This window comes from Telopea speciosissima, chromosome 1 (assembly GCF_018873765.1).
Source record: "Telopea speciosissima isolate NSW1024214 ecotype Mountain lineage chromosome 1, Tspe_v1, whole genome shotgun sequence".
Lineage (NCBI taxonomy): Eukaryota > Viridiplantae > Streptophyta > Magnoliopsida > Proteales > Proteaceae > Telopea > Telopea speciosissima.
Genome location: NC_057916.1, coordinates 40,418,860 through 40,438,359, shown reverse-complemented (window position 1 = coordinate 40,438,359; position 19,500 = coordinate 40,418,860). Strand labels below are relative to the sequence as shown.

The 19,500-nt window shown below is 41.8% G+C and overlaps 1 protein-coding gene across 4 annotated transcripts in view; it reads right to left on the bottom strand.

Moving 5' to 3' along the window:
• Positions 1-19,500, bottom strand: part of LOC122638871 — a 154,617-nt gene that overhangs the window by 13,830 nt on the left and 121,287 nt on the right. For all 4 annotated transcript variants that reach the window (XM_043831727.1, XM_043831730.1, XM_043831732.1 and 1 more), the window contains exons 10-12: positions 4,784-4,855; positions 4,553-4,654; positions 4,112-4,186 (exon numbers count right to left, since the gene is read on the bottom strand). In XM_043831727.1, the coding sequence (XP_043687662.1) occupies positions 4,112-4,186; positions 4,553-4,654; positions 4,784-4,855 (249 nt within the window). The remainder of the gene's footprint in view (positions 1-4,111; positions 4,187-4,552; positions 4,655-4,783; positions 4,856-19,500) is intronic.

The following is a 19,500-nucleotide window of genomic DNA, read 5'->3' as shown; positions in this document are numbered from 1 at the left end:
AGGGGAGAATCATAACAACTCTATCCACAAGTTTGCACTCATCTAACTCTTCTCATCATCTTCTTCTTTGTTCCCACTTCTTCTCTTTCCTTTTCTTCTCTCTCACTTTGATCCTTGCTCGCTTTCAACTTGGTATCAGAGCCAAGAAGGATTGAGGGTTATAGATGTTATGATCCCATTACTCGACAATATTTTATCAATGCTGATGTGACTTTCTTTGAATCTACACCCTACTTTTCTGCTGAGAGCCATCAGGTGGATGATAATGTCCTCATACCTCCAACACTTCTGGTACTTGTTCCCTTTAATGACTCTGCTTCTGATAGTAACCAGCAAAGCAGTTGCAGGTATACAAGCGGCATCCCAAGTCCACGACCCTAGTTGCTCCTTCGCAACCACCCTCTACTTCATCCGACACCATGTCTGGGGATCCTCCATATCCTGAATTTCCCGTTGCTCTTCGTAAAGGTACTCGTGCTTGTACTCAACAGTCTTAGATTGCTTATCTTGTATCTCAAGTTGTTACTGTGTCTCATCTTCCACTTTTACTCCGCAATTTTGCCTTGTCTCTCTATCTGCTGTGTTTGTTCCTACTAAGTATCATGTCGCCTTGTTGCATCCATGGTTCAATATTTCGCGATATATCGGTATCTCGGGCCTACCGAGATATCCGAAATATCCGAAATTTCGCGAAATATGGCCGAAATATTGCATTTTTTCTGCAATATTTCAGGGGTCCATTTCGGTGGGTATTTGGCCATATCTAGGTCTGATACTTCATGGAGACCCTTATTTAAGCTAAATAAACACATTTAAACAATAAAATTGCAAAAAAATGAATTCAAAATGGTGTTTTGGGCTTGCACCCTTGATTGACAGTATACGGTCACTGACCCTAATGTATAAATAGTTAAATACACATTGATTAGGCAGTCAAAGACAAAAGAAATTTAAACAAACTAATTAAAACTCATAAGACATAATTCATAAATCATATTCTCATAAACTCCATAATAGTCAATAACTCAATAGTCAATACTCAATAGATCAAATGCCCCCAGGCAATAGTGCAATACACAAAGTGTCAAAGTTACAAACTTACAACAGATTTAGTTCACAAATCAGTGAAATCACAATTCACAACTTACAACTTACAGGTTACAACTTACAAGTGCTTACAACTTACAAGTTACAGATTTAATTTTTTATATATTTTTCTTAATTTCCGAAAATTAAAATAATTATTTATGGGCAAAAAAATAAATTCGACACCGTGAAGCCGTAGATCGGCCATTGATGTCTAACATATATTTAATTCATTCCCATCTAAGTCATATTACCCCTAATTATTTCCTATTTTAGTTGTAGGAAAATGAATTTTTAAAACCAGAAAATTAAAAAAAAAAATACATATGGAAAAAAATTTCGACACCGTGAGGCTGTAGATCGACCTCCGGTGTCTAACATATATTAATATCATCACCATCCAACAACATTTGTACATAGTATTTTCAAAAAAATAGTTTTAGAGAAATAGGATTTACCTTAAATAGTGAAAAAAGGCTTGGAGGATGAGCTTATATGAGCCTCCACGTGTTTCCGGCGATAATGCGTCGAAAACTATGAAGATCAATGCTTGGAGAGTGGAAGAAAATCAAGGAGAAGAGAAGAAATGAGGAGAGGAGCAGGAAAAATCACTTCTGTAGAGGTCTCGGTCGATATTTCGACCGAGACCAACGAGATATGGTCTTTATGTAAGAGGTCACGTGACCTCTTAAGTGAAAAATCTGTTTTTTTACAAATTTCGCTGATATATCGGTTTTAGACCGAAATGTGCCGATATTTCACGAAATTTTGACCGAAATATTGTACTTTTCCATTTCATTTGGGCATTTCGTCTCGGCCAGGTCGAAATTACCGAAATATGGCAAAATTTCGCCGATATATCGCGAGATTTGGTTCCATGGTTGCATCGTGGCTAGAAACGAGTTATGGATGTTGAGATGGATGCCCTGTTGGATTGTAGGACTTTGACTCTCATATACTTATTTTCAAGAAAGGAGCTTGTGAGGTGTCGTTGGGTATATACAGTTAAATATCATCATGATGGTTCCGTTGAGCGCCTTAAAGCTTGGTTGGTTGCAAAAGGTTTCACTCAAACTTATGGTGTTGATTATTTTAAGACTTTCTCTCTGGTGGCTCGTCTTAATTCTATACAGGTTCTTATCTCCTCCGCCATGAATCTTGATTGGCCTATGTTTCAGCTGGACATTAAAAATGCCTTCCTTTATGGTGCTCTTGAGGAAGAGGTTTACATGGAGCAACCTCCAGGGTATAATGCTTAGGGGAATAATGCGTCCAAGGTATGCCGTCTTCAGAAGGCTATATATGGGCTATCCATGTGCTTAGTTTGATAAGTTTAATAAAGTTATTGTTGGATATGGGTTCACTTGTGCTTCTCTGATCACTCTGTCTCCATATGTCATCAGGGAAACAAGGTTGTGATCCTAGTTGTGTACATAGTTGTCATGGTGTCTTGGCGACCCAAGGCGGTGGAGAGGGTCCAAATTCAAGGCGACACCAATTAGGCGAACAAGGTGTCCAAGGCGCTTGACTAGGCGGCCAAGGCAACCAAGTCTACCAAGGCGCGTATGGTTTTGTATGTTGATGCTATCATAATTTCAGGTAATGACCTTTTAGGCAAATCTTTGTCACCACTTTTAGATGAAGGACTTAGGAGTCCTCAGGTATTTCCTGGGAATTGAAGTTGTTCGTTGCAAGAAAGGTGTCAGTTTGTCTCAGAGAAAATACGGTTTGGACCTTCTGTCTAAAACATTTATGTTAGGTTGCAAACCTGTTGACAATCCTATGGATCCAAACCTGAAACTTGGGGTGAGTGCTGGTGAAGACTTTGAGGATAAACATCAGTACAGAAGACTTGTGGGGAAACTTATCTAACTATCACTCGTCCGTATATTTCCTTTGTAGTTGGAGTCATCAATCAATTTATGGAGAATCCTAAACAACCTTATTGGGATGCTGCTTGTCGTATTCTGAGGTATTTGAAGAGTGCTCCTGGAAAAGGTCTTATTTATCAACGTCATGGCCACACTGATATTGTAGGTACTCTGATGCTGATTGGGCTGGTGCTAGCAACGATCATAGATCAACCATTGGATATTATACCTTTGTTGGTGATAATCTTGTTTCTTGGAGGAGTAAGAAGCAGAATACTGTGGCTAGGTCAAGTTCAGAAGCCGAGTATAGAGCTATGACTCATACTACACCTGAGTTGATGTGATTGAAGTCTCTCCGACATGAGTTGGGGTTCAAGTTCCTCAGCCAATGAAGATGTATAGTGATAAACAAGCTGCAATCTATATTGCTGGCAATCCAGTTTTTCATGAATAGACTAAGCATATTGAGGTTGATTATTTTGTGAGAAATGCAGTTATGCAGAAGCTTATTTCAACTCCGTTCATCAACCCCAACAATCAACTTGGTGATATGTTTACAAAGAATCTGTTTCGACCTGCATTTATTGATGGTTGTTCCAAGCTGGGTATGGGAGATATATATACCCCAGCTTGAGGGGGAGTGTTAGTGTGTATGTGGCTGTTAACATGTATGTCAATGTTGTGGGTGGTTTTCCTATTGTAATTAGTATTGGTTTCCTAGTATGTTTCAGATTCCTAATGTGGTTAGGATTAGATGACTAAAAGTTAGCTAAGAAGTCTAAGAAGTCTATTCCGTTTCTACTTTGTAACCTCAGTAAATATTAAATAAAGTTGCTGGCTGGCAGTAGATCCGATTCTGGTCTATCACACAGTTTCCTTCCCTCTCTCGGTCTTCCATTTTCTCCCTATCTTTTATTCTTCTTTTCCTTTGTTATTTGGCTGATCAGGTTCTGATTTAACTACAGGATGGAAATATAGTCCAAAGATGACTCAACTACAGCATTATATGCTTTTCAAAATTCAATAATCTTTTTTTATTTAGGAAATATTTGCTGAAATCTACTAGAGACATATTACAAAAAGAATAATGACAATGAAGTACAAGCCATGGCAGCATACATATGCCACATAATCACACTAGCATAATAACAAACCTCATCTGGTTTCTTAGCAGCAAGCAATGTGTTTGTAAGACCACGCAGAATTTCAAAGTTAACAGTTTTAGAAACCTGTTAAGCATGCAAAGATAAGTGTAAGTAACAAATAAAGACAGAAAGGAACAAGGGAGAGAGGGAGTATTGCAGGTCTGTTTCTTTTATGCAGAAGTACATGGTTTTTATTTTTATTTTTACCAAAAACTGAGAAATTTATCAAGATTTTTGAAACTTAAGGCACTTACTACCAAGGAGGATGTATTGAGTACTTATATCAGAAAATAAATCAACTCCATCCCAAACTTTAGAAAATAAATATGTAAGTAAAAAAGAACTAGAAAACTATTCCAAGATTTGTATAGAAAACAAATCCTCTCAACATGAGTCAAGAACCAATCAGCTTTACAGTTTTATTCATTTAATCATACTGAAATTACTAACAGATGCAGAACTCCTATAGGCAGAAGCACTCCCTTCATAATCCTTGAGCTCATACTTCACTTCTCCAAGTAAACGATAAGCTTCAGGATCACTAGGACTTTCCTGGAAAAGATGACCGTTCAGTACTTCCATAGAATTGTAATTTAAAGAACTTTCTTAACAACTATATATAAGAAGAATATGGAGATTTTAATTAATCACATTTTAATGTGGATCTGGAGGAGAATAAACCTTGGTCAAATCATCAAGAAAAGAAGCAGCTCGACCATATTCTCCTAGTTCTACTAAGGTTACTGCAGCTCCCTGTAAAAAAATAGCATAAAGATTGCACCACCAAGAATATTTAGATTGCCTTCACAAGAAAAGGAAAAAAAAATTATGAATTTGATATATTCAATATTGCACAACTTTCCAGACCAGTATACATGTTCAGCACATAGATTGCAATTCAATTATTTTAGATGTGTTCAGAAGGGAACTATAGGTGCAACTGCAGGCTCGGCTGTTCTGAAAACCCAGGCCCAGCCTGAGATCATCTATCCCAAGCCCAAGCCCAGCACGGCCTGAATGCCCATCCCAAAAGTGCTCAAAAGCATAGTTCAAAATCTCGCGAAATTTCGCCAAATTTCGTATATCTCGAGCTGTCCGAGATACGATACCAATCCGAAATGGAAAAATACCATATTTCGACGATATCTCGTGAGATATCGACGAAATATCGTGGACTCACGATATATCGCGAGATATTGAAAAAGTCACGTGCAATATTTCGAATATTTCAGAAATTTCGGTCATCTCGTTTCGAAAATTTCGGAAATCTCGGTAATTTCGGTAATCTCGTTTCGAAAATTTCGGAAATCTCGGTCATTTTGGCATTTTACACCCACAGAAAAATACCATATTTCGACGAAATTTCGGTATCTCGGAAATTTCGGTCAGACCGAAATACCGAAACAAAACGAGATTTAGTACCATGCTCAAAAGTAGATACTACAGAGTGAACCTTCTCGTAACAATATCAAGAATAAGAAATCAGTACCTGCGCATGTGTGGAGAAGGAGAAGAAGATGAGAAGAGAACAAAGAAGCACACTGTTGGGAATACCCAAACCGTGACCCCCATTTATAATAAGATATTATGTGTTCTATTTACTTACTTAGGAGAGAGGGCGGGTCTTAGTGCAACGATAAAGATTGCTCCATTGTGACCAAGTGGTCACGGGTTCGAGTTTGGAAACAGCCTCTTTGTGAAAGCAGGGGTAAGGCTGCGCACATTATGACCTCCCCAGACCCCGTAGTGGTGGGAGCCTTGTGCACTCGGTACGCCCTTTTTTTACTTAGGAGACTCATGGAAAGATTTAGAGATTGCAAGAAGAATCTCGATATAGTCTTTATTGACCTCAAAAAAGCTTATGACAGAGTGCGTAGAGAGTTAATCTGGCAAGTACTAGAGAGGATAAGTATTTCAAGTAAATATATGGACATAATTAATGATACATATGATGGTGTGGTGACAAGTATAAGACTATGGATCCATAGTGCCATCCATTTTATGTTTGACTGTGAAAACCCACTTGCAACCTACAATTTTTTTATCCCGAGGGAGAGAAACTGAGCCCTCATTACTTCATTCATGGCTTCTTTCCATCATGAGTTTGCTAGAGCCTCCTACCAATTCTGAAGAATAGAAGTAGAGGATAGAGAAGAAGCAAAAACACGATAGGATGGGGAAAGTGAGTCATAAAACACAACATGGGAAATGGGATGCTGAGTGCAGGTTCTTTTACCTTTTCTAATAGCATTATAGCAATAGGTAAATCAAGGGATGGATCAACAGAAGGATCAGCATGATCATTGAGGGATAAAGACTCACCTGATGGGATAGTTGGAACCATGGATCTTGGATCAGAAGAAGGCAGCTAGCTGGATAGAGTAGGCACAGTTGCAGTGGTGGTCTCAATTTGCTTGTTTTGGGCACTCTCATAAACATGTAGAGTTTGAATAAAATTATGTCTAGGGATATTAGAACTGAACCATACAATCCTATGCCAAAGGACTTTTTGAGATTTTGATCTAATCAAATTCCAAGCAGAGGTCAAGGAATGCAAAGATTCCCACAAACCTTTTTCGGTGGCATAGGTTTGGCTCTGGTGGCGCAGGATAAGGGTTTTGGTGTTCACGTGGGTTTTGGGCATGGAGGCTCCTCCTAGGGAGGATCGGCCCCCTGATCCTCCACCTCGGCTTGGAGTGGGTCATGGTGGGGCTGCTTCATTTGCTGCTGTGGTTACCAGGTCGATTTCGCTGCCACCTGTCTCAGTCGAGATTAAAAAGCCTTCGTTGTTTTATGGAAGCCCTGCTGTCTTCTTCTCAAAGGAGGAGTTGATTCTCTCGGAGATGGCGTTCGCGACTTCCCTGGTTGCCAAGTGCAGCTATGGGAAGCCTTCTCTGTTTGTGATCAAGGAGTCCATTCGCAGGGGGATTTTGTGGTTTCGACGCTCGACCCACGCCATGTTCTTCTGCGGTTCGCGGCTCAAGCTGATTTTGTAAAGGTTTGGATGAAGGAACAGTTGCATATTCAGGGGTTTCGTTTCCGTTTTATGAAGTGGACTGCGGACTTTGTCTCGGGTTGGGAGTCTCCATTGGTGCCAGTGTCGATCTCGCTGCCGGGGCTGCCTGTGAATTTGTATCAGGGAAACTTCTTGAAATCTATTGCAGGGGCTGTTGGCAAGGTGCTGAAGGTGGATGGAGCCACAACGAGTTGCACACGCACGGTGGCAGCCTGTGTGTATGTGGAATTGGATCTGCGAGACCCTCCTCCTGAGAAGGTTTGGGTTGGGTGTGGTGCGAGTGGTTTCTTCCAGGCGGTGGTGTATGAGAGACTCCTTTCATACTGCTCTGTGTGCTCGAAGATTGGACATGTGAAAGATGTTTGCAGGAAAGTCCAGAGGCAGAGACCTGCAGGGCTTCGAACTGAGGTTGCAGCGGTGGTGCATAACGCTGCAGAGGTGGCTGCGACTGATTTGGTGGAGGAGGGAAGGTCTACTGATGGGGTCTTTATTCCGCGAGGTGAGGGTACCTCGACAGGGAGGGGTCGAGAGATTAGGGAGGCTGATGCCCAGGGACTTGCGGGGTTACCTCGGCGGAGGAGTGGCCGTTGGAAGCAGGTTAGGCGGCAGGCTAGGGAGGAACTGGCGGAGGGCTGCAATGCTTTGGCTGTAGCTCTCAGCGCTGGAGGTGCTATCGAGGCAGAGGAGGGGATCATTCCTTGCGTTGCAGAGGAAGGGGAGCTTCCAGATTTGACTCTTGAAGCCGATAGGGATCAGACACGTGAAGCCGAAAGGGAGCAAACTGTGGTTTTGGAGTCCCCGGAAGAGTCTTGTAATTCGGTGGGAGCAGGGAACAGACAGCTTTCGTCATCTCTTTGCGAAGACACTGAGCCTTTTTTCGAGGAGGGAGTGGCTCCGGCAGGGTCGAGGGATGATGGGCAGGGGCCGGCTCCAGGGCAGGACGAGACGAGCTGTGAGGCGCTGATGGATAGTCTGAGGGCCTTTAAGGCCACGCTGCCGGACAGGGTGAACAGGTTGGTTGAGAGGCTGCCAGAGATACGTGAGGGGGCTTTATCTGGATGAGAGAGGCCTCCAGGGGCAGAGCCTGAGTCTGCTCCGGTGGGCCGCGGTGCGGGAAGGCAATTGCAACAGCGAGCTGTTTGTTTGAATGCAGCCTTGGTGTACAAGAGGAAGAAGATCAGGAAGGCCAGGACGGGAAGGAGGGCACTTGAAGGGGCCCAGAGGCGTGTAACGAGATCGATGAGGTCGGCAATTCCTCTTTAGACTCTGTTCAATGAGTTGCATCTTTTGGAATGCGCGCGGGGTTGGAAACAAGCCCACTTGTAGGCGTTTAAAAGCTCTTGTAAGCTTGCATAAGGTAGAGATGGTTGCGATAGCTGAACCTAAAGCTCAGGTCGCCAAGTCATGCTTAGTGAGGAGACGGATAGGGATGGATTCAGTCCACACGACAGACAGGTTATGGATTTTCTGGAGGTCGTCAGTGCAAGTTAGGGTGGTTGAAGAGCACGGGCAGTACATCACGGTTGAATGTGGAGGGGGTGGGACAGGCTCCTATGTCCTTACCTTTGTTCATGGTTTATGCTCTAGGGTGGAGAGAAGGGAACTATGGGAGAGGCTGGAAGCCTTCTCTTTCGGTCACTTTACCATGGGCTGTCGGGGGGGATTTCAATGCGGTAGCGTCTGCCCATATGATGATGATCCATATCCATATCCACCGTAAGGTTGTGATGCACCATAATCCGATGCCAATGGAGTGGTATGTGCGTCAAAAGATGGGGCACGCTAATGTCCAGTCGGTCCTCCCTCCCTATCACCCATACTCAAACCACCAACAGAGCTAGATAGGTTATCAATGTCCATGTGATCAGGTTGCAACTGTGTTTGTCGACCCCTACGCTTCCTGTTATATGTATGTAGGGGGCCTCTTGAGGGTGGGGGTGCGGGGGCATGTGCTCTGTGGTCCGTATCTTGTGTGGCATGATCAAACTGTGTCTCTCCAGTGAATCGGAGTGGCTCTACAGGTGCCGTATCCTGGGCCTCCTGGCCTACCACATAACGCTCTCGCATGCCGTCAAATTCTTCACCAGCATTACCACCACCATCACCACCATCACCACCACCAGCATCACCATCATCACCATCATCATCATTTGAGGACTTAGACCAGTCTTCATCATCAGCAACATTGCCACCAGTGGGCTGGAATGGTATGGGTGAGGCTTCCCTTGCATGTATCTGACCCTCGTCAGCCATATACTCGTCCACATTAGCACCAATCTCAGAAGCTATCATGGGGTCGGGCCTACCTCCCTCCTCATCCAACACTGGCTCACCTCTATCCCTCACCCAATACACAATAGGGTCCTCATCGTCTGAGTCAACTTGAAAGATGTCAGCTAGATCAATGGTGCCCCTCTGTCCCTCATATCCCATGCGTATGTGTTGCAGTTTCAGCCTCAAGTTGTAGTGCACATATACCATGTCAGATAAACGTTGAGACCCCAATCTATTGCGCCTCTTGGAGTGGATGAGTGCAAAGGTACTCCAGTTCCTCTCACAACCAGATGCAGAACATGTTTGGGCAAGGACTTTAATTGCTATTCTTCTTAAGTTTTCAGCCGATTCCCCATACAACACCCACCATTCAGCTGCATTACAAGTTTACAACAAAAAAGACATGTGTCAAATGTTATTTCAACTTTCAAATTTCAATACATATGTAATTTAAAACTTAAAAGAATTACCAGCATCACCACGTGCTCTGCCTTATATCGCAGCCTCAGTTCCAAAACTTCCCAATGCATCCCTAAATACCTTGATTTACACCCATGTGGAAAATTAGTAAGTACTTCTTCACTACTTATTTGAAAGCATCAATAAGTTGAGTTTCCAAATGAACTCACCTCATTGTTGCAAATTGCTTGTAGTGCACCATCTGGCTCCAACTTCTTCACTACTTGTTTCACAGCATCAATAAGTTGAGTTTCCAACCCAAGCCTATTGTTATATTGATACTTAGGGTTCAAGTAGTATGCTGAAATATGACATATAGAATAGAGGTATTGTCAAATGCATAGGTAATTAGTAAATAATAATACTATGAATTAGTAAACATAAAACAAATTTACTCACCAGCCTTATGCAGTGGATGCATAAGTTGATTCTCCCAGCAAGCATTTATGATATCTAAGAAGTGTTTGCTACTGCGAGGAGCCACACTATAGACACTATCTTTCATCAAGTCTATTGCAGTATATAGGTCTGGCATGGTTGGGCCCCTCAGAGCCGAGTCAGCAACATGTAGAACTTTAACTATTGGCTCCAAAATTTTCACCACTTTGCTTAGTTTGGTCCAGAAGTCCTCAGATGACATCGTTGCTTGTGCTTCCCTCCCATTTGCAGTCTTGGAACCCTTCCATTCAAACCACTCCTCAGAAGCAAACATGCTTCTCAGCCCGACCTTTGTCTCAATGCTTTTGAGGGCAATGTAGTTGGTGGCAAATCTTGTGATGCCAGGCCTAACCAAGTCACCCCCACATTTTTCCCTCAATAGATTGAGTGCATAGGAGTGGTTGTATACAAAGTTGGTGACTTGTTTTGCACTTTCAACCACAGTCTTCACCAACTTTAACTTTCCCATATCTTTTAGCATTAAGTCAATGCAATGGGCTGCACAAGGAGTCCAGAAGAGCCGGTACTTACTATTGTTCATCATCTTCTCACCGGCCAGCTTGAAGTTACTTCCATTGTCCGTTACAATCTGGACAACATTCTCAATACCCACATCTTTTTCCACTACTTCCTTTAACAATCTGTAAATATATTTTGCATCCTTTATCTCTTTGGATGCATCCACAGTTGAGGAACACTGTCCTCCCATCACAATAAACCATGAAATTGATGATGGACTTTCTTGTAGGCCCAGTCCATCCATCTGCCATTATAGTCACCCCATATGTCTCCCACATATTCCTCATCTCACTAATGTACTCATCAATCTCACTCTTTTGTTGAGGTAGATAAACATTCATTACCTCATATGGGGTGGGGCCCTTGAATCCTGGGTCAGCCTCTGCAATGGTATCTATCATGGTATCATAATGGGGGCCTTGTGCAGTGTTTGCTGGGATGGTATGGTATAGCATCCACTTAGCTATTGATTCTTTAACCAATCCCTTCATCCCCTTCCATGCTCCTTTGATTCTGGGTTGACTGCTTCCTTTCTTCTTATGCAATTTAGGATCAGATGTTCATGGTGGTACTGGTACTGGTAGAGGTGTTGGGGCTGCCCTCACACTTTGTGATCTTTTAAAAGGATTCAAAGTTCTAGGACCTCCAGAACTGCCAGCTCCTCTACTACCCCCTACTCTTTGTCTCTGCTGATCATTTTGAAAACTTACTCTACTCCTTGAAACAGTCCGCCTAAAATCCCTAGCCTCCTTTGCTGTTTGTATGTCATCAGGTACTGCAATGTCATCATCATCAGAGGAGTCATCATCATCATCATCATCATCATTGTATCGTCTTCCTCCTCCCATCGAACTCCTCACTGTATCCTCAAGTTGTTCTCTTATCCTTTGCTTGTCAGCCTTCCTCTTCTTCTTTCCCCTCAAACTATCACTAATCTCCCTGGCTACTTCAGTAGGGACCATATGACAACCTACAACATCTTTAGATCCTCCAGTCAGATGTTGTTTAAGTCTACTGGACCCACCTCCCATAAATTGCATGTGACAATAGTTACATATAGATTTTCTCTTATCCCCATCAATGGGAGTACCATGTAACCATGCAATGTCACCCCTATGCTGGTTGGCTGGTCTCTCTTGTTCCCTCTGTTCTCTTTGTTCCCTCCGCCCCCTTTGTTGACTACTTTCCCCCACCTTTTGCTTGCCCTTCGCACGTTGTCTATCACGATCCGCCATAATGATACTTGTTTACTGTAATGTAAGTAACACAAATAGTTAAAAAACTTAATGTAGATGCACTTCAATTGACACTTTTAGATTACTAATACACTTGTATAGTTATTTAATATTTTTCCCCTAACCCTTATATTTTTCACATAATTAAAACCAATTTTTTATATATAATGTTAATATAAGTATTGACCTAGCACAACAAAACCAAAAATTAGTAAACATAATATACATGTAATGCATCTCAAAACATATAGAAATAACTTTCATATTTTTTCATTATTTTTTAAACTTAGAACTCATATTTTTCCTTATTTTTTTCTATTTTTTTAAATTTTTATATATTTTTCTTAATTTTCGAAAATTAAAATAATTATTTAAGAGCAGAAAAATAAATTCGACACTGTGAAGCCGTAGATCGGCCATTGGTGTCTAACATATATTTAATTCATTACCATCTAAGTCATATTACCCCTAATTATTTCCTATTTTAGTTGTAGGAATATGAATTTTTAAAACCAGAAAAAAAAAAAAAAAATACATATGGGAAAAAATTTTTGACACCGTGAGGCTGTAGATCGGCCTCCGGTGTCTAACATATATTAATATCATCAACATCCAACAACATTTGTACAAAGTATTTTAAAAAAAAATAGTTTTAGAGAAATAGAATTTACCTTAAATAATGAAAATAGGCTTGGATGATGAGCTTAGATGACCCTCCGACGTCTTCCCAGCGACAAGGAGCTTCAACAATGCTTGGATGAGGCTTGGAAGGGAGGAAGAAGAGCAAAAAATGAGGAAGAAGAGAGAAAAATTGAGTTTCAGCAGCTCTCGGTCGAAATATCGACCAAGAGCTGCGAAATATGGTATAAAATGGCCCCTAGTGTCACACTATTTGTCACTTTTTCAATATCTCGCGATATATCGTGAGATCCACGATATTTCGTCGATATCTCACGATATATCGACGAAATATTGTATTTTTTGGTTTCGGATTGGTTTCGTATCTCGGACATGTCGAGATATACGAAATTTGGCGATATATCGCTGAAATTTCGCAAGATTTTAAACCATGTCTGTGTTGCATATTCCCAAATTTACAACTAACCTTCTTTCCATTAGCAGTCTCACTAAATCCCTGAATTGTAAAGTGACTTTTTTTCCCACTCTGTTTTTCAGGAACTGGACTCGGGGAAGACGATTGGATCGGGTAAAGTGCATGGCGGATTGTACCTGCTTGATGGCGATCCTACACCTACCCAGGCTTTACCATCGACATCTTTCTCTTTTGAATTACATAAATGGCACTCTAGGCTAGGCCATCCCCCTTTAGGTACTTTATCACATTTATTTCCAGCATTAGTTAAAGACTGTAATAAGGAAGACTTTTTTTGTGAGGCTTGTGTCTTGGCTAAACAGACACGTTCAACTTATCCTATTTCTAATAATAGATCCTCTTCCTTATTTCATGTTGTTCATACTGATGTGTGGGGTCCTAGTAGGAAAGCTTCCCTGTCTGGACATCGGTGGTATGTCACTTTTACTGACTGCTATTCTAGGTTCACTTGGGTATACCTTATGCACACAAAAAATGAAGTTTTTTCATGTTTTCAGCACTTTCATCAGTTGGTTAAAACCCAATTTAATGCCACTATTCAAATTTTGAGGAGTGACAATGGGACAGAGTATATGGAAGGTCAGTTCCAAAAATACCTTGCTGCCCATGGGATTCTCTATCAGACTAGCTGTGTCGACACTCCAGCCTAAAATGGTGTGGCTGAGAGAAAAAACCGCCACCTGGAGGTGGCTAGGGCTCTTCTGTTTGCTCGCAATGTCCCTTCCCTTTATTGGGGGGATGCTGTCCTTACTGCAGCCTATTTAATTAATAGGCTGCCTGGTCGTGTTCTTCTTTCCAAAGCCCCTATTGAGCTATTACGTGGCTCTTCTTCCTTTATAGTCCCACCTAAGGTGTTTGGCTGCGTTTGTTATGCCAGGGATACAAGGTCCCCTGGTAAACTTGACCCACGTAGTCTCCGTTGCATTTTCTTGGGATACTCTGCTACTCAGAAGGGGTACAAATGTTATTACCCTCCATCCCGCAGGACTTTTGTCAGCATGGTTGTTGTTTTTCATGAAAACGTTCCATATTTTATGTCCCCACCTCTTCAGGGGGAGAGTGTTAGTGAAGATGTGCTGACTATTGACTCTCCGCCTCCACTTCAGTGTGGTTACCATGAGTCTGAACCAATTCGGCCTGCCCCTAATACTCCCCCTGACTCAGGGGGAGAGGTTCCTATACAGGGGGAGACTATTTCTATTCAGGGGGAGCCATCTACCCCTGTCTAGACTCCTATCCAGAGGACTATTAGTGAATTTCAGAGGAGGATTGATGCTAGTAACATGAAGACCTATGTAAGGAAACATAAGCAGGTTCAATCAACTATTGCTCCAGTACCCATCCAATTGCCGAACCTGGATCCAGAACCTACCTCTCCACCTGGTAATGTTCCTTCTCCTGAGTTACCTATTGCTCTTCGCAAAGGGGTCAAGACTTGCACTCAGCATCCCATATCTCATGTTGTTTCTTATGACTCTCTTTCCCCATCCTTTCGTGCTTTTCTTTCCTCTCTTTCTTCTGTTCGTATTCCTAACAATTGGCAGGAAGCTCTATCAGATGGAAAGTGGAACATAGCTATGATGGAAGAAATGGAAGCCTTGAAGAAAAATAACACATGGGAGCTTGTGGTTCTTCCACCTGGGACGAAAACCGTTGGATGTAAATGGGTGTTTGTGGTGAAACAGAAGGTGGATGGCACTGTGGATAGGTATAAGGCACGACTCGTGGCCAAGGGGTTCACTCAGACATACGGCATTGATTACCAGAAAACTTTTGCACCTATTGCAAAGTTAAATACTGTTAGTGTTATTATCTTGTGCAGTCAACCTTGGATGGGATTTGCAGCAACTAGATGTAAAAAATGCCTTCCTAAATGGAACACTGGATGAGGAGGTGTATATGGACATTCCACCAGGGTTCTCTTGTGACAGAAACCAAGGAAAAGTGTGTAGGCTGAAGCGTGCACTTTATGGGCTAAAGCAGTCACCTCGAGCATGGTTTGGCCGGTTCCATAAGGCCATGATTTCTGTGGGCTATAAACAGAGTAATGCTGATCACACACTCTTTATAAAGAGGGCTGGTGAAAAACTCACTATTCTTATAGTCTACGTTGATGATATAGTGGTTACCGGCAATGATGGTGATGAGATCAGACGATTGAAGACCTTCCTTAAACAAGAATTTGAGATTAAAGATCTAGGAAAACTACGATACTTTCTTGGGATTGAAGTGGCTAGATCTTCTAAAGGCATTTTTCTCTCCCAGAGGAAGTATGTCCTAGACTTATTGGCTGAGACTGGGTTGCTAGGCTGTCGTCCTTCAGATACTTCTATGGATCCTACTGTTCGACTCAAGGAGAAAGAGGGTGAGCCTGTTGATAAAGACCGGTACCAAAGACTTGTAGGGAAGCTGATTTATCTTTCACACACTCGTCCTGACATTGCTGTCGCTGTGAGTACTGTGAGCTAGTTTATGCATGATCCCTACTCTTCTCATATGGAGGTTGTTCTTCGTATCTTATACTATTTGAAGTCAGCTCCTGGAAAAGGAATTCTTTTGTCTACGCATGGTCATCTACGGATAGAAGCATACACTGATGCTGATTGGGCTGGTTCTGCAGATCGCAAGTCTATTTCTGGGTATTGCTCCTTTGTAGGTGGAAATCTTGTCACGTGGCGTAGCAAGAAGCAAAATGTTGTTGCTCGTTCTAGTGCCAAAGCTGAGTTTCGAGCTATGGCACAGGGTATTTGTGGTTACTCTGGCTTAAAGGGTTGCTACAAGATCTTGGTGTTCCTATTCGTCTTCCTATGATGTTGTACTATGACAACAAGGCTGCAATCAACATAGCACACAATCCTGTACAGCATGATCGTACCAAGCATGTTGAGGTGGATAGGCATTTCATCAAAGAGAAGTTAGAAGATGGGCTGATTTGTATTCCCTTTATGACATCTGCGGATCAACTTGCTGATATCTTCACCAAGGGATTGTCTGGAAAATTGTTTCATCCCAATCTAGTCAAGTTGGGCATGATCGACATCTTTGCTCCAACTTGAGGGGGAGTGTTGAAATAGGCTGCTTACCCGATTGGGGTAAGTAGTCCTAGTTAGATTAGGATTAGTCCTACTAGTCCTAGCAGATTAGGATTAGTCCTAGTCAAGTTAGGAGTAGTACTAGTCAGATTATGATTCTCTTCTTTTATTTTTTCCCTTTGTTTTATTGTTCTTCCCTCAGCCGAGTCCTATTCTGGCATTCCTAGTTGTATTAGGAATTCCTAATAGGATTAGGACTGAGGCAATATTCCTATTTGTACTTTGATTAATTGTACTTCAATTCTATATAAATAAAGGGCCTTGGTGATCGGTTAAGATCATCCAAGCATACTCTAAATTCTCTCTTCTAACAGATTCAAATATGGGGTATTTGCTTATTTATGAATAATATCTTAAGTAAATGAAATTAAATGATACTTGGCATAAATAAGTGCTAGAACCTGGTTCGATACCAATCAAACCAATGCAAGGAGCCCTACAATAAGACGGCAGCTGCCTAGGCACCTACAAATCCGCCTGGACGCCTAAGTGGCACCTAGGCGACGCCTTGACAACTATGCTATATGGACTACAGACAGACACCATCTCTCTCACCCAGGATGATATTACAGCATTTCACAGGGTTTTGTCATATCTGGATACTTCTACTTCTACACCCGTAGTGCCAGATTCTTCAGCTTCCACTTTACAGGGTTTTACATCTGCTCCTTCCACTACCTCTATGTGGGCCATTGACTTAGGAGCCACAGACCATATGACCGGTTATCTCAGTATTGTGACTCCTACTCTATCTATTCTAGTAAGGAAAAGGTTAGAGAAGCAGATGGTTCCCTTTCTTCTTATTTCTGGCACAAATAATGTTTGTGTCACTTCTTCAATCTCCCTTGACTCTGTACTTCATGTTCATTAGATTCATACTAACCTCTTATCTGTGAGCTACTTAACCAAATCCTTGAATTGTTGTGTTTTTTTTTTCCATCTCATTGTGTTTTTCAGGATTTGGTGACAAAGAGGGTTATTGGCAGAGGACGTGAGGAAAAGGGATTCTACCTTTTTTATCGAGGAACATCCCCCTTGCCTACTACTCAGTCCTATGTATGTAGGTGTAGTAACAATAGTACCGTTGACTATGTGATGTTGTGGCATCAAGGCATCAACATTTGGACCACCCTTCCATTAGTGTTATGAGACAAAATTACCACATTTGTTTTCTTCCACTCCTTCCCATGTATTTCAATGTGAACCATGTCTATTTGCTAAACATTGCCGTTCTTCCTATCCTTACAATGGCAATAGATCCACTGTTCCCTTTCATATTGTACTTACCTATGTTTGGGGACCTCTCCTACTACTTCTTTACTGGGCTATTGCTACTTTGTTTCATTTGTTGATAACTACTCCCGCACTACTTGGATTATTCTGATGAAACATAAGAGTGATGTTTGTAATGCCTTTAAGAATTTTTATCAGATGATTCTTACTCAATTTGATACTCGAATCAAAAGTGTTCTTTCAGATAAAGGGGGGGAATACATGTTTGGTGGCCTTCAAACCTTCTTTACTGACAATGGCATTATCCATCAGCTAGCATGTGTTGACACACCCCAAAAAATGGGGTAGCTGAGAGGAAAAATCATCATTTATTAGAGGTCACTTAGAGTCTTTTATTTAGCATGCATGTTCCTAGGACTTTTTGGTCTGATGCCCTTTTTACTGCTTCCTTTCCCATCAACTGTATGCCTACAAAACTTCTTGGTTCCAAATCTCCTCTGAAAACCTTGTCTCCTCAAGCTTCTACCTTCTCTCTTCCTCCCAAGGTCTTTGGATGTGTTTGTTGTGTTCATGCTAACAAATCCTCTCGGACTAAACTCGACCCCAAGGCTCTCAAATGCCTCTTTATTGGGTATTCTTATAATACCAAAGGCTATAAGTGTTATCATCCCTCTTCCCGACGGCGAATTCTGTCCAAAGATGTCACCTTCTTTGAATCTATACCTTTCTTCATTTCTCAACATCCTCTTCAAGGGGAGAATAGTAGGAATGAAGAGGCTGTTAATATCCCTGTTGAATACTGTACACCAGAATACCGTGGGGGTATTCTAGTCTTTTTACTGTTTTATATTTAAGTGTTTGTAATTCCCAGTTAAGTCGGTTATAGCTAGGGGTATTTTTGTCTCTCCGATGTAATCTTCATATTATAAATATATGGCTTGGTTGATCAGTTCGATCATTCAAGCATTCTCTCATAGTTTGTTTTGTTCACATGGTATCAGAGCCAAATTCTCTGATCTAGGTTTTCAAAACTTCCCCCTTCATTGTTCTTCTCTTCTCTTCTCTTCTATCGTTTTTCCTTGCTTCTCTCCATCCTTTTTAGGGCAGCTCTAATGGGGTGATCTTCAGATGCTGCCCTTCATCAAATCTCATTCATCAATGTTCTAAACAACACTTGAGATTGATAGCTGCTGATTTCCACTTCTGCGATTTTTTTTGGATTTCCTCTTCTGCGATTTTTTGGATTTCTCCTCTTCCTAGAGAATAAGCCTCTATTACCCAGAGGATTGTTCTTTACCTCTTGGAGATCCATCTTAGCACCCTTGGACAACAACCATCAAAGGTCTACACCAACAATTGAAGACAATTCCCTAAATCAATCTCACTTTCAGGGTTTTTTTCAAAACCCTGACTTCAATCAATTTTTAGGGTTACAAGGTTCAAAACTTGCTGGTTTTTGGAGGGTGTGTTTCTTCAACCTCAAAGAGCACTCGACATCAATATCAGCCACTTTCAGATTTTTTGAAGACCCCTAATCCCAATCGATCTCCTCTTTCAGGGTTTTTTTCAAAACCCTGAGCCTTATCGATTTTTGGGATTAGGGCATTTTCTTCAAGCAAGTTGCTGCTGCCAAGAGGGTTACTAGACCTGATATTCAGCTTCTACTTCTGATCTTTTTGCCAAAGTTTCACCATCATCATGCTAGACTCTGATGTTACCACGGCTACTTCTGGAGGAGATGCTCAGTCCAGGACTGAATTCCTCCCTTATGCTGCTGCCATTAAACTTGATGGCACCAATTATCTAATGTGGGCCAGATCTCTCTCCTTGACTATGGCTGGAAGAGAACTCAGTGGCCATCTTAATGGCACCTCTAAACAGCCCACTGAAGAGGGCCCCCTTCAAGCTCGATGGAATGCTAATGATGCTATGGTTATGTCCTTTCTTCTGAAATCCATGCAACAAGAACTCTCCAATCAGTACCTTCTCCTCGACACAACCACACAAATATGGGTTGC